The sequence below is a fragment of the Eschrichtius robustus genome, chromosome 17 (assembly GCF_028021215.1).
Source record: "Eschrichtius robustus isolate mEscRob2 chromosome 17, mEscRob2.pri, whole genome shotgun sequence".
Classification (NCBI taxonomy): Eukaryota; Metazoa; Chordata; class Mammalia; order Artiodactyla; family Eschrichtiidae; genus Eschrichtius; species Eschrichtius robustus.
The window spans coordinates 83,957,223-83,973,268 of NC_090840.1; the positions used below are offsets into that span (position 1 = coordinate 83,957,223).

General features: G+C 43.1%; 1 protein-coding gene across 11 annotated transcripts in view; it reads right to left on the reverse strand.

Moving 5' to 3' along the window:
• PTK2 (protein tyrosine kinase 2) overlaps positions 1–16,046 on the reverse strand; it is a 255,666-nt gene that overhangs the window by 148,499 nt on the left and 91,121 nt on the right. For 10 of the 11 annotated variants that reach the window (XM_068525379.1, XM_068525378.1, XM_068525376.1 and 7 more), the window contains one exon: positions 11,816–11,982. The exons of the other annotated variant lie outside the window; for it this stretch is intronic. In XM_068525379.1, coding sequence (XP_068381480.1) covers positions 11,816–11,982 — 167 coding nt within the window. The remainder of the gene's footprint in view (positions 1–11,815; positions 11,983–16,046) is intronic. 11 annotated transcript variants of the gene reach the window in all.

Consider the following 16,046-nt stretch of genomic DNA (forward strand, 5'->3'; position numbering starts at 1 on the left):
GTCCTATTTATTCCTTTTCTTTTTAATAAATTATCTTAGTGTTTTGTTTATAAAATATTTGCCTACACAAAGGTTATAAAGATATGAATTTTTTCTAGAAGTTTCATAAACTGATCTTTTAAAAATGTATTAGGCTCACAGGGAAAATAATGCGAAGTAATCAGTACAATTCTTTTGGTTCAATTAAGGGTAGAAAAAATGCAAGATTCACATACACAAGTTCTGCTGAGATTTTTAAGTGTCCGTCTGATTAAAATACACAACTGCCAAACAATGAGGTTCCACTGTACTTTTGCTCTCTGAAGGTGTTCCAATAACTTACTGCAGATATTTTACATTGGGCAACTATTTACAGAAGCACAATAGGTTTCATTTATTTTGAGTTTAGGACTTACCAGGCACCTTATATGCACCATTTCTCTTAATCAACATAATAATCAAAGAACAAAAGTGTACTTATTCACATTCAGCAGACCAGGAGAACGATGCTGGCAAAAGTAAGCAACCAGTTCCAAGGCTGGAAGCTCCAGGATCAAACAGGCTGCAGGAGGCTTTGGTATTAATGTTACTCCATTTTAATGATTTAAAAAAAAAAAAAAAAAAAAAAAAACTGCTCCAAAAGTCAAACATTTGGCAGCCTGGCTCCACCTCCACGCTCTTAACATCCAGCATCCTGATGACGATATCAACTAACGTTTAGGGACTACTCAGGATACGACAGAAATTGTGATAAGCATTTTAACCAGATGACTTCTTTTCATCAGCAACAACCCCACAAGAAGCAGAGAGAACGTGGGCCCTGGATCAAGAACGCCTGCTCCTGAATTCTGGCTCCCTCACTTGTTCACTGTCTGCCATCACCTCTCTGTGCCTCAATGTCCTCATCAGGACGCCGGGAGAAGTGAATGAGCCATCACTGCACATCATCACAACCATCTGGACGGTTTATCTACCTCATCAGTCATTACTCAACAACGATTTACTTCGGCACCAATCATCTACAGGCACAATTCGAGAGGCTGGGAAGACATTAGTGAATAAAACAGGCACGAAGTACCAGCCTTCAAAAAGTTTCTATTTTTGTGGTGGAAGCCAGACAGCAAACACATTAAGTATCTTTGAGGTGGCAGGTAATGTGATAAAGGCAAATAAGCCAAATAAGGGGAGTAACAAATGATGAAGTACTATTTTATAAAGGGAATTGGTGAAGGACACTCTGACTCAGTGATACCTGAAGGAAGATCTAAAGGAAGTAAGGAAGGGAGTTATGCAGTTATGTGCAGGGAGGAGCATGTGTAAAGGCCCTGAGGCCAGAGGGTGCCCGGGGGCAAATGCAGCTATAGCCCACTGACCGAGGGCAGTGAGTAAAAGGGCTTCCAGGAGGGGTGGGATCAGGAGCTGGCAGACCTCACAGGACCCTGCTCATCATGGTGGCGGGGCTCATCCCAGAGAGGAAGGAAGCTCCAGGAGCACTGCGGCCAGAGCAGTAACATCGCATTACTGAGGCCCAGCCAGGTGGTACTAGGTAGAGCAGACACCAGGGGCCAAAGGGAGGCCAGGAGGGGACTGGCCAGACATAGTGACCAGGTTACTATTTCACCCAATTTTCGTAGATGGGGGAGAAAAGAATTTTGGGAATTAGGTAATTTTGCCAAGGTCCCACAGCTATTAGGAGGCAGACCTGGGATTCAACTTCAACATGCCTGAATGCCCAGAGGCAGAATGAAACTAAGAGAAGGCACCTGTGCTTAGAAACAGAGAGGAATGTAAGTTGATCTTGGTCATGGGGGTGGGCAAGGTCTTTAGATCGTATTAAGGGTCTTGGTCCCTGCTTCAGCCCACTACCGTCTAGCATATTCCCCCTCACAACCCTACGGACACTTTGCTCAAGGCCTCCGAATTTAATTCCAGTCCAAACACCTCACCCCAGTCCGTAAACCGCAGCACCTGAGGCCCACTCGCGCCAGCATCGCCACTCCCTTCTCCTCCGTGAAACTCACCGTTTTCCTCATACTTCTGCTACTCTGCTAAGAGCCTGGCTGTGTCCTGACACATGTCCACGTCTCTGCTCTAGGCCACTCCATGGATTTCTGAGCAGCGGCTAACTACAACATGCCCAAAATAAAACCATCCTTTTGCTTCTACTAAGTAATACATTAACATTAATGCCACCAACAACTAACTGCCTCAGTCTTACCTCCAACTATGAGCACCAAGATACCCACATGCTAACGGACGACTGATGGGGAGGAGCAGGAAATGTTTCTGAAAAGCTGAGTTGGATGAAGATCTGATAACCCGGATAGCGAGAAGGATTAGCTAGCCAGACTGCGAGTAGTGAAATAAACAGAAGTACAATTTCACGAAACTACACACAGATGACCCTCATAAACAATGTGGTGTGGACAGCTCTTTCTCACAATAGACTTCCAGTTAAAAACCCTAGAAGGAAGGACAGAAATAGAAACTCACCATTTGGCAAAAATTACAGTAATGAATACTGCAAAAAAGAATCACCAATGATGCTGAGATTAGTGGGAGAAAATACAGTGAGAAAGAGTATATGCACAGTCTCTGTACTTCCCCAGAAGATATTACTTAACTACAAAGGGGACAATAATAACTTTATAACAGAGAAACCTGGCCACCACCTTACATCAAATGATCCAAGTTAAAACCGCCAGTAAAATGAGTCATAGCATCATCGAAGACTTCCTGCTAAAATGCAGTGCGAAAACCAACATCTTGACTGTGGTGCTCTTCCCCAAATGCATAAGCTCAATATAATCATGAAAAAAAAAAAAAAAAAAAAACCAGACAAACCCAAATTGAGGAACACGGTACAACCAGCCAGTGTTCTTCAAAAGGGTCAAGGTCATCAAGGACAAAGACCGCCTGAGGACCTGTCCCAGATTAGAGACAACTGTGAAATTTGATGACGTCTGTAGATTAGTTAATAGTATTGCATCAATGTTAAGTTCCTGGTTTCAATATCTGGGCTATGTTTAAGTAAGATTTTAACATTTAGTGAAGCCGACTGAAGGGTACACAGGATTTCTGTGTACTACTTTTGCAACTTTTGATACATATTGAGAATAAGAAGAAATTCTCACATACCTAAGACTGACTATCCTGTAGCTGTGATCACAAATAACCACCAGAAGGAGTTTTAAACCAGCCTGGTCAATAAACAGCAGTTCTGTGTAGCCACAGACCGGCCAGAAATCTGTTCATCTTTGTGCTGTCAGTGTCTGGTGCAGAAGTATCCAATAAATGCTCAATTAATAAATCAGCAAATGTGGAAGTCCATCCTGTTTTTTAAAGGGGTCACTTCCAAACTTGTCAGAATGTTCCTCTATTTACTCTCTTACTGCTTTAAATCTTCTAAAGCACTCTTGTTGAATTCAGTGTTATAATGAAAGACTAGCTTTTCAAATTAAGGTATAGGTACACGGAATGTCGTTTCAAGATAACATAGAAAGCTATCAAAATACAATCTAAAACTTCCTAAGCTATCATTAGTCATTTTCTTTTGTCATCTTTGAAAAGGGAAACCTTTCCTCTATATAAAAGACTTTTTTTTCCTGCAAAGGTCTGAAAAAAAAAAAAAAAATCCTCCCTTTGCAGAGCGAGGAGCTGCCCAACAGCCGTGAGCAGGAGAATGTGAACCACATCTGATAACGATGAAAAGGACTTTCTTTCCCACTTGCTCTGCAGAAGCCCCACAATTCTCTCTCAAATGCCGAGAGAGCCTCCCCTCAGACCTGGCTCTCAAAGCCCTGAATCCTACACCAAAAGGACTGGGCCATTTAATACCTGATTAACCTGCTCAGAAGTCAGACCAGTCCATGTAGGTGATTCCAGATAACCAAAATTTAGTCATCAAAATTTAACTAGAATTTAATTATCTAGGTGCAAAACTTTAAAGTTTACATCTCTTTGGTAGAAATCTCTCAAAACTGCATGATAGATACCCTTTTGCTACACTATTAACTAGGTATGGTACTGTAATTCAAACTTTTTTGGCTGACTCAAGATCCTAGCAAACACCATCCACCTAACCGAGATCTCCCAGGACCCCAGGGACAGATGAGCAAGTGCCTGCTCCCCGAAAGACTGGGAAGGAAGCAGGGCCCGTGCCTGTGCATGCGGCGCAGTGGCCTCGGGCTCTGCCTCAGGACCCGAGGAGTCCACACAAGTCCCTGAGGGCTCTTAAGAGGACGGGAGGGGCCAGGGTGCTCTCCCCACAGAGGCTCTAGACCGACCATCTCCCCCGACCCTTCATTTACATGTTCAATATTGTCTTACCCATCTGATGTGTTCCCAACAATATTCTTAGGTTTATTTTTCTTTTTACTTTGTAAAAGTATATCATGCTGTGTGTCGTCTCCTGGGACTTTTTGTTTTTTAACTGAGGTAAAATTCACATAAAAAGTAACCATTTTAGGGAATTCCCTGGCGGTCCAGTGGTCAGGACTCCATGCTCTCACTGCCAGAGCCTGGGTGCAATCCCTACTTGGGGAACTAAGATCCTGCAAGCCAGTGGCGCACCACCCCCCCCACCCCCGAAAGTAACCACTTCGATGTGTGCAACTCAATGGTACTGCTATTTAGCGCACTCACACAGTTGTCCTGGGACTGCCTTTTGTCACACAATGGTATCTGTCTAAGATTTATCCACACTGTTGCAAGTCCTGATCGTTCATTTTGACTAGAGTAACATTCCACTGTGAATATTCTGCAACTGACTTAACCATCACTGCCTATTCTACGAATGTTCTTGGGTCTCTAGCCTAGCAGAGAAATGCAAGAGTCTCTCGAGGACAGAACTTGAAGTGGAACAGCAGGAGGGCAGGGCATGTCATGAGGACGCTATGCCATTTTCCCAAATGGTTTTACCAATTTACATTCTCCCCAGCAGGGCAGGCAAGATCCTGTCAGATCCATAACCTCTCCTGCTATTAATTCTGTCAGACAACTTACTTTTTGCCAACCAGACAGTGTAAGATGGAATCTAATGGCCTAGATTCGTACTTCCCTGAGCACTGAGAAAGATGACAGTGTCTTCCTGTGATTACTAGTCAAACTTGTCTTCTCTTTTATGAAAATAGCTTCAAGTCTCATGCCAATTTGAGACTTCATATTGATCAGCAGAATATCTTCTCCTAGTTGCAACTTGTTTCTGCACCTTTTTTTTTTTGGTCGTACCTCATGGCTTGTGGGATCTTAGTTCCCTGACCAGGGACTGAACCCGCGCCCTCAGTAGTGAAAGCACAGAGTCCTAACCACCAGACCGCCAGGGAATTACCATTTCTGCAGCTTTGAAAATACACCTTTTGATAAACAGAATGTTTTCACCTCATTAAAGTCAAATTTATTATTCTCGTCTTTCAGAGTGAACGTTTTTGGAGTATTAAGAAAACCTTCCTACTCTAGGGCCAAAGACACATTCAACTATATTTTCCATTAAGCTTTCTCTCCTTTTTTTTTAAACTTAATCCACCTCAGGTGGATTTCTGTGTATTGTTCAAGGTAGGATCTAATTTTGTTGTTATTCTTCCTACGAGGATAGCCATTTATCAAATCAGCCCTTCCTTTCCCCAATGACACGTCATGACATCTCTGTGAGGCCATCCTGCCTGAGACAGTTACGACCAAATGTGTGTGCTGCAGCTGCTTACTGAGGTCTTAGAAGAACTGAAGACTCCATTAAACAGGTTTAGATCTCAGGTTTATTTAACAGTATGAAGAGATACTCTAGCAGATACTGCAAAAAAGAAAAATCTATGTTCAAAAACCCCACAGGAATGGAAACTAATATCCAATTATTCTGATGAGTCTTGGCACTTTCATTTGAATATTAACATCCTACTTCTCAGAACTAAAGCCAGAGCTGCAGTTGCCTTCACATGTCCACCCATGGACTGAGAGAGGAGGTCTCAATGTTCTGTTTCTTTTTTTTTCAATTTTTAAAATTTTCAATGGAGTATAGTTGAGTTACAATGTTGTGTTAGCTTCAGGTGTCCAGCAAATTGTCAACGTTCTGTTTCTTGCAGTCACATACCTAACACAGGAATAAAGAGCGAGCTGGTGCATGGACCCAGTTTCTACTCTGCCACCCATTTAAGCTGTGTGACCACGGGCAGGTCATCAAGCCTCTCAGGCAATGTCTGACACACAGCAAGAAGCGTGTTAATGTGAAGACTGTTACTAACATAAATTAGTCCTGTTCAGTTCCTAGTTGATAATTTCACTATCACTGATTCAACTTCCACTTAAAATATTTTTTTACTGGGTGCCTACTATATACCTGGCACGCCCAGAACCGAGCAGTGAATACAACGGAGTCCCTGAGGGAGAGAGACTGTACCAGGTGGGCAGTGGGCTCTGTAGACAGAAAGGCTGGAAAAGGCCCTGGGGAGGAGGTGACAGTGGAGCACCTGCCCTAACGAAGGGAGGTCCAAGCCAGGCCGGAAATGGCAGACGAGTACACACAGCAGTTGAGCATCAAGTTCAAAGGCACCAGGAACAATCCGCTTGGTTTGTTCAAGAGCCAGTAAGAGCGCCAGTGTGGCCAAGGTCAAGCAAGTGAAAAGGTGGAAAAGATAAAGGCAAAAGGAGAAGTGAGATGAAGGGTTACTGTATTCAACAAGCAAGAAGGCTGGCAACAGAGAAGAGACCATCAAATGAGACCCTACCCTGAGTAGCTAAGAAAACAGAATACTAAAGTTTCAAAGGGACCAGAGTCGCTCAAATGGAGGAGGGGGAGGAGCAGGAGACGGAGACGAGGACCAGGAAGTAATCACAAGCTGAGAGTGGGCTCCAGGGGTGACGGGGGCGGGGGGGGGGGGGGCGCTCCCGGGAGCTTCTGAGCAGGGACGACCTACACATTTTAAAAGATTTGTTAGCAAATGCGCTGAGCTCTACCTTAAACATATCTCGGTACAGCTGCTTCTCACTCCTTCAAGTACTACTCCCCACAGCCATCGTCTTCTGTGACTTTTTCCTGGGTTACTGCAATAACCTGTCCATTGGTTTCCTGCATGTATCCAATAAAGAGTGAATTTAATGCCAAAGGCAGGTCTAAGGTGGGCAGAAAGAGGAAAAGAGGTCACTGGAGCAGCCCCAAACGTCAAGGCTAAGCAGGAGAAGACAGACCGTGATGGTCAGTAAAAGAGGAGGAAAACCTTCACCAGAAGAGTCTGGTAAACAGGAGGCTAAATGAAGGAAGTACACTCAGTATCCACAGGGGAATTGTTCCAGGATCCCCCGCAGACACCCAAATCCTCGTATGCTCACGTCAACTGGCACAGTCTGCATATGTAAGAAGCACACACCCTCTCGTATACTTGAAAGCATCGCTAGATTACTTATAGTAGTACCTTACACAATGCAAGTGCTATGTAAATAGATGCTGGCACAGCAAATTCAAGTTTTGCTTTTTGGAACTTTCTGGAATTTCCCCCCCCAGAATTTTGTATCGGCGGTTGGTTGAATCCATGGCTGCGGAAGCAGGGAACCTGCGGGTGCTGAGGGTCAGCTGCACGTGGACAGGAGGACGTGACTGCGGCCGTGAGCTACCGCAGAGAGTAGACTGGACGGCCAAGGGACAGACCCCATCAAAGCCGGGCCCTCAGCAGGCTGGGCCTTTTCCTTTGCACCATAAATTATTATTGTTTTTTAAAATAAATTTATTTATTTTATTATTTTATTTTATTTATTTATTGTTTCTGGCTGCATTGGGTCTTTGTTGCTGCGCGCAGGCTTCTCTGGTTGCGGCGAGCGGGGGCTACTCTTCGTTGTGGCGCACGGGCTTCTCATTGTGGTGGCTTCTCTTGTTGCGGAGCACGGGCTCCATGTGCACAGGCTCAGCAGTTGTGGCATGTGAGATCAGTAGTTGTGGCTCGCGGGCTCTAGAGCACAGGCTCAGTAGTTGCAGCGCACGGGCTTAGCTACTCTGCGGCATGTGGGATCTTTCCGGACCAGGGCTTGAACCCGGGTCCCCTGCACTGGCAGGCAGATTCTCAACCACGGCGCCACCCGGGAAGCCCGAACCGTAAATTATGTAGAGATGTGTTTTTAAATTGCTCAATATACTGTTGCGTGCAGGATCCTACATTTCTACATTAGAAGAAGTAGTTAGATACATAATTTTAAAACTAGTGTTTACTTACTACTGTTTGCGCTCTTCCTTTTAATTATTAGGAGAGGTAAGTTTTATTCCTTTAATACTAGTTTTGCTTTATACATTTTGAGGAATGTCTAGGAATTTATAAGTTTAAGAGTTATATCTATTTCTATAGTGATTAAATTCTTGGTGAAATGAGCCTTTTATTGTTATGTAGTTGCCCTCTCCATCCATAATAATTCTTGTTTGCCTGAAAATTTTTTGCACAGGATACTAATAGCATAATACTAATCTTTTTTTTTTTTTTTTCCTGGTTATTATTTGTCTGGTATACTTGTACTCATGTTTTATGTGAGAGTTATTCAAATTGAAAATCAGGACTCATTAGTAGGTAGGAAAATTCTTTTTACTATTTATTTATTAATTTATTTTACTTAAGTAGAACAAAACAGAATGACATTGAAGAGAAAGCCCTTAGACTTCAGTGTAAATAATAAGGCTGAGTATGTTTCATGCAACATGTAGGCCCGTTATTTACAAACAGCTCTGAGATGCACAAGCAGGTACACGTGCACTAAATCTCAAGGCAAAACACATTTCTTCCTGTAAGTCAAAGAAAAATGTCTGAACATCACTGTTTTGGATACAGCCTATAAATAGCAGAGAGCTAGAATTTATTTTTTAATCACACTCTGATAACCTATGACCATTCACCGTGAGTATACCTGCATCTTATTTGTGATTTCTATTTATCCTGTTTCCTGTGCCTTTTCTCTATCTCTTTCCTTCTTTTTGATCCCTACGTTTCTCTAATACCTACTTACCCAACTACGGTTTAAGTTCTATTTCTAATGTTTGAGCTGTTATCCTTGTATTTAAGTTATATTTCTAATGTTTGAGCTGTTACCCTCGTATTTAGCCGCTATCTGTTCTTAAGGGAATTTAACTGTGCAAACAAATACAGGCTGCCAGTTACATTTTCCCACCACTTTGAACGTACAATCCCTCCATCGTCTTGGCATCAATCATGCTGTAAGAAGTCTGAATTTTTCTCTGCTTGCTTTTAACATCCTCTCTTTTTCTTTTGTACAACACTATTTTACTATAATTTGCCAAAGTATGCATTTAGTTTTATTCGCCCTGTTTGAGATTTTTTGTTAATCCTGCATTTAAGGACGCACGTCACTCACTGATTCTAGAAAGTTCTCAGCTGTTTTCTCTTCAGATTATTTCCTCTTGCTCATCCTTTTTATTCTCTTCTTCAGAGTTCCGGTTAGAAAAGGGTTGACCTTCTCATTCTCCATGTTACATAAACTGCTTTCATAATTTCCATCTGTTCATCTCTGTGCTACGTTTTGGGCAAATTTTCTCAGATCTACCTTCTTGTTTACTAAGTTTTCAGCTATGTCTAATCTGCTGCTTTATCTATCCAGTGATTTCCAGAACTTCTGTTTTGCTCTTTTTCAAATCTGCTTGGTTATTTAACAGCCTCCTGCTCCCCACTGACACTTTAGAACAATCTGTATTAACCCTCACACTCTGGACGATACCACGCATGTATCAGTGGTATCTCCGATCACATGTTCTTCTCTCATCGCCTCTACCGACGATCCGTTCACCTTCACTCGTCTTGTAAGCCTAGCTACACTCTCAGAGTTTCGAAGATCACATTATTCCCGCTGAGACAGGCATGTTGATTTTAAAAACCCATACTGTGAAGTCAGAGAGCTAAATCCAAATCAAAACTGTGTCACAAACTATCTATGTGGATGCAGCTTAAATCAATTTTGTTGTGCCTCTGTTTTCATCTGTAAAATAAGGACAGCAAGTCTTCACCTCCTAGGGTTTGGGTAAATGAAATATACAGTTTACAAATATATGAATCACAAATAGCACACAGCTGGCACAGTGCCTGGCTCTAAGAGCCACTCGATGGTGACAATACGTCAATGTCATCATCTTCACCAGTACCAGCAGTAGCACCTTCATCACCCTTCACTTGAAGAGGGTCAGCCAAATCTTCCTTACTGTTGAGGATCCAGGCTCCACTAAAAAAAAATAGCCTACTCAATTTTACTTGAAATTAGGTAAAGTAAGTTGGCTTAAAAGAACAAAAGCAAAGCTTGTATACACAGGGATCTACATTCAACACTTGACTGAGCACTAAAACTATTGCTATAATGAAGGCTGCCTCTGACATGTCTGCATAAACACAGAAGGTAACAAAGTTGCGCTGATTAAAAATACCTAGAGGTATTTTCAAGCAACTTTTAGATAGTCTTAGTTTTTAAACACTTATTTAATTAATTGACCAAATAGATGGAAGTCAAATCTTTGCTAGCCAGTGATGAAAAGCAACCAAACTATACTCTCACGGACTATTTTGTTAGCTCGGTTCCAGCTATTTGATAAATTTGAAAATACAACTATATTTCTTTGATAAACCGTAATTGGGTCAAGATTTTATTCAACTAAAGATTTACTCACCTAAACATGTTTGTTTTTCTTTTTTTTTTTTTAAATTTTAATCTATTTGGAATTTTATTTTTAATTTTTATTTATTTATTTATTTAATTATTTATGGCTGTGTTGGGTCTTCGTTTCTGCGTGAGGGCTTTCTCTAGTTGCGGCAAGTGGGGGCCACTCTTCATCGCGGTGCGCAGGCCTTTCACTACCGCGGCCTCTCTTGTTGCAGAGCACAGGCTCCAGACGCGCAGGCTCAGTAGTTTTGGCTCAGGGGCCCAGCCGCTCCGCGGCATGTGGGAACTTCCCAGACCAGGGCTCGAACCCGTGTCCCCTGCATTGGCAGGCAGATTCTCAACCACTGCGCCACCAGGGAAGCCCTGTTTTTCTTTTTAATCTTTCTAATCTTCTCAACTTAGATCCTTGAACTGAAAGTTACTGACATTTGAATGCTCTCTTCACTCTATAACCATCTTCACCTCTGCAGCATTATCTGTAAAAATGGGAACCACTGTGGAAGAACCCCGTTCTATAAGTTATACTTCTCTCAAACGTGTTTTTAGATGTATAATTTCCTGCAAACATCTTGGTTTACTTAAATGTGAAAAAAATTATTAGGAGAGAACCAGGAAAAGGACAATTTATAGGGAATTCTTTTAACTGAGCTTGAATGGTTTTAGTTTCATTAAGGTCAGTATGACTCACTAAGAGATTACTTCCTAATTTCAATGTTATGTGTGAACATCCAAGAGACGCTGACTCTCTTCGGTGGGCTGTGGATTACTGTACTGGGCACAATAAAGCGAGCTCTGCAGCCCATTAAGAAGGTAATTGGGTGTGGTCTCCTCAGGCACAGGGAATCCTGCTGCACGAAAGGGTGCCAGCAGAACAGGAAGTCCAAGTACCAGGGCTTGAGTCCTCCTCAGAGCAGAGGCTGGACAGAGCAGCACTGACAAGAGAAGTGTGAGGAGCGAAAGGGCATCACAAAAGAATGAGATCAGTCAGCCGGCTCGAGCAAGTCCAAGTCAGTGGGGCCCCAAGACGGACTACACAGAAGTGTAGAAGAGATCACTAGTTAATAATTACCGGCCAGCTCTATTTATACAGGAGTCCCAGTGACAATCAGTGCGAAAATTAAGCATAGATAATCATCCTCTTGTGCGTGTCTCTAATATGCAAAACAAATCAAGTTCGAGTCACCCCAAAGTAGGTTTGTAATCTTACTTCCACTCCTCTGGTGGGTGTGCAAGTTCATACTTCTCCCTCACATTGGAGACACCCATATCCAAATGGAGCCAGTGAACCTCCTCTGACCGCAGGTGACTGAGGCGAAATCCATAGCAGGCCACGTGCTTTACTTTGTGACTGTCCACTATCTTCTGAATGATGCCCTAAAACATACCCCCCACAAAAACGACTGTTATAAACAAAAAACTGCATGCTAAAAATTAATGCAATGTTCATTTCTTTTAGTTAATTATCAGAAATCTTTGGTAAAAGAGTATCAATTTAAATAAATCACTTAATTTTACTTAGAAATCTTTTTTCACAAAAAGTACTTTTATGAACTTTTATGAAGAAAAGTTTTTTAAAAACCACAAAAAGAGGCACTTCCCCTTTCTTTATTGATTTCTGCAGCTCCACCTCTGCGTCACCCCAACTCATCAAAGCACACGGCCACACCTCAGGTGGCTTCCTAAGAATGAGACCTGTGGAAGGTTATACTTTCTGAACCAACGATATTGTTGAGAACAGGCTGCAACCTTAATATCATTTTTTAAAAACACACATTTAGGAACATATAATTAAGGCCATGTTTCTGATAGTACTGATGACATATGAAAAGCTACTTAAAGTTAGGCCTAGCCACCTGCTCTTCGCTCTCTATAGGTTAACATGCAGCAATTCACAATAGCTCCCAACCCAACTCTTCTAACACGTGTGCCCCATGAGTTCAGAGGAGATGAAGGTGACCTTTGAAGGAGGGCATCAGGGAAGGCTCCCTAGAGAAGGCGGCGTTTACCCTGGGGCTGTGGAAAAGAAAGTGTTAATTAGAACTGATTCTTGCCCTGTGCCCACAGAGATGTGTAAGTCGTGCGTCTATGTCTGTAAATGGGTAGCACACGCGGAAGACACCTTGGGAATACGATGGAGACCATCTGCCACCCTTACGTGAGCAGGTGCTAATCACCATCCATTGCAATCTTCTCAATATTTTAGGACATTAATAAGGTTTTTTTTTTTTAATGATTCTGACATTAACATGAAAATGTCTATCATGGAAAATCAGAACTATCTAGTACTGGAGAAAAACATCATTGGTTTTTAAAGATTAGCAATTAACTGAAGCTAACATATAACTTAAAATGTAAGACACATCTTAAAAGTTCTGCACACACTAGTATTTATTATGGCACAATGCTGTTGATAATACAATTAAGGATGTCCCCAGCCCTACCCGTAAGAACAGATAAATAATAACATGTACTATATTCAAAAACTGTCAAGGACCAGCGAGTCCACACCACGGGCAGGACGTGTGCCGCACTCCTGTACCTGCACATGCCGACCACCCTTCCTGACTCCTCAATCCCCAGGACAAGGCTGTGCATCAAGCCCAGGAGAGCGGCAGAGGAAGGATGGAGGGAGGGAGCAAACGTGGCACCAGAGAGAAAGCATGAAAAAGAACCCGGCTGGAAGAGCTGACAACAGCTTCAGGAAGAAGATGAACTCTTACTGGGACAGGAGGCATGTCTGCAGCCTACAGAACTCCGGGGCGGGGTGGGGGGCGGGGGGGATTGGGGTGGTACCTGGGATGAGCATAAAACGTTTTTTCTGGCTTCTGGATTCAAGGCCTGAATATCTGACAGGGCCGCTGTGAATGACAGTGCAGGCCGAACACCACCCAAGGGCATCCTGCCAGCGGACGGTGGGAGCCCAGATCCAGCCCCAAGCTCGCCTGCAAATCTTGTGCTCTGGGGTGCAGGATCTGCCTACAGGAAGGGCCATCTTTTTCTGCTAATTCTCTGAAAGGCGACTTGTGCAGCTTCTCCTTGCCAACATCCAAATCCCTGAGCTGCAAAGGACAGGCGCTGGCGCCTCCTTCAAACTCCCACAAAAGCGCCTTTGTCTCTCGCCCCCGCTCTGCCAGCTCACTCCCGAGAGCACCCAGGCTCTAGTTACCCTGCTCATCTCCCCTCGATTCCACATCAGCCCCAGATCTTTGTGTCTTGGTCTGTCTACCCCTCCATGCCCAGATGTAGAGTGTAAGGCAGGGCACAACCATTCGTTATACTTGTATTTGCCATCAACACCCCGGGAGAAACCCCATCTTCGCGGGGTGCCTGCCCTGATGACCCCTCGCACAGCACAGGTGACCCTCATGTCCTCTGACTCACGGGCACACACAGGAGCCCACCTGCAGAGAAGCAGTATCAATGAGAGGGGCTTAGTCCAAAAACATGGTGATGATTAGGGGGAAGGCATGTTCCTAGTCTTGAAGTCTTGTGGAATAGACAGAATTTTAGTCAGTTCCCTTGATCGCACTGCCAGAAGACACAGGAATAATGTCAAGTCTGGGTTTGCGTAACCAGAGTCCCCAAACTGTAGGACCTGGTGCCTAAACCAGGTTGCAATTTCACTCTCCACTGAACAATTAAGCAATAAACACAGGCATTCCCTTTTATTTCACTTTTTGCTTTTCCATGATGCTTCCATACTGAGTTCCGTCCCAGTCTCATTCTCTAATACTCTCATAAATGCCACTTCGGACTTAGTCTGGATAGCAGCCAAGATTATGAGTGGACAAGGTGCTTAAATATTTGATGCTAAATGTACATAAGTACTCAGTAAAAAGTACTGATAATTTTGAGAACCAACTATTTGGTTCTGAATAACTGAACAAGTAACTTTGAGAACTAAATTTTTAGTGAGAAATGCAAACTCAACGCTACCATATGGAAACATTACCATTTCCATATAACACACACACACACACGTTAGTATATGTGTATATTATTTCGGAATATGTACATTTAGAAAAGGGACTATCTCTAGGGAGCTAAGAGGACAAGGGTTCATAATATGCCACTGATGGTATCCAAATTAAATTTAAATTTCTCATCCTGGCTTTAAAGGCTCATGACAATCTAGTCCTACAATACACAAAGCAACACTTAGCTACTCTGAAAACTCCTTTTATTCATTTATATCACAGCCCAGGCCTTAGAAATATACACTTTTCCTGATTAAATTCTCATGTTAGATATTCACGGTAAAGGATTCTTCTCAAACGTGGAAATAAAAGAAGCCAGTGTCTGCATCGTGCTTGTATTTCATCAGGAACATAGCAATTCAGCCCTTTTACTACTGGGAGATAGTTATTTTCTTTTCTGTTTCCTTGTTTTGGGGGAAAGGGAGGTGGAAATGCAAGTAATCCTGCGAGGAGCATCCTTCTAGCCTGTCGTCATACATACGTACAGGCACTGCTTAGAAACAGATGTGCTGGGTCAAGAGCTACTTAAAATATGACATTTTGGTAAGTACAGCCAAACTGTGCACCAACAAAACTATACCGATTACACTTGACACATAATGTGACAGACTGTCCCTCATCTCATACCAATAATGGATGAAATCAATCTTAAAACGTTTATCAATGTGATGGACCAAACTGGGGCGGGGGCGGGGGTTGCTGTTATAATTTACGTTTCCCTGATTGCTGGCTAGTGAGACGAGGCTGTAATTGTGTTTGTTTCTAAGAGTTCTTGCTATGACTTTGCTCGGTTCAACCTGGCCACTTATCTTTTAGACAGCGCTTTGAAAAGAAGTGACCTCCTCCCCGGTGGAGAGCACTCATACGGCCGCGTCCTTCACATCCATTCACTCGTGAATGTGCACCCCTCAACTGTTCAACAACCACCTACAGGCCCGCTGCACGCCTGGTGCTAGCGACCCAATGACGACGAGATGCGATTCTGACCCTGAGAAGTCTCAGAGTTGAGCAGCAGGAGGACGTGATAATGAATGCATGCAGGAGAGTAATTCATCTGTGGGGAAGGTAAGGCAGGGGACAAGATGATAATGGACATTTCATATTTTTAGCTATCGCCTCACAAGCAGTTTGCAACATTTCTCCATTTATCACAAGAGGAGGTATCTGAGGTCACACGTATTGTTCTTAACACTGTTCGTCTCTTTACTTCCTCCTAAGAATTGATTTGTCTTTTATCCTGTCCAGGGGTTATTCTTCTCAGCGTGCTCTCTTTCGGGTACTCCTTACATTTAGGAATCAATGGGCTCCTACCATTCTTCTCTGATCGCACCTGTAGAGGTGGGAGCCTAGCATCATTCGGTTACCAAAACAAGATGCGGAAATCCAGTCCTGCTCTCCGACAGCCAGGGCATCACCTCCTGCTCTTGGTTCAGCAGCAGACGAGGGGCCCTCCTAACAGTC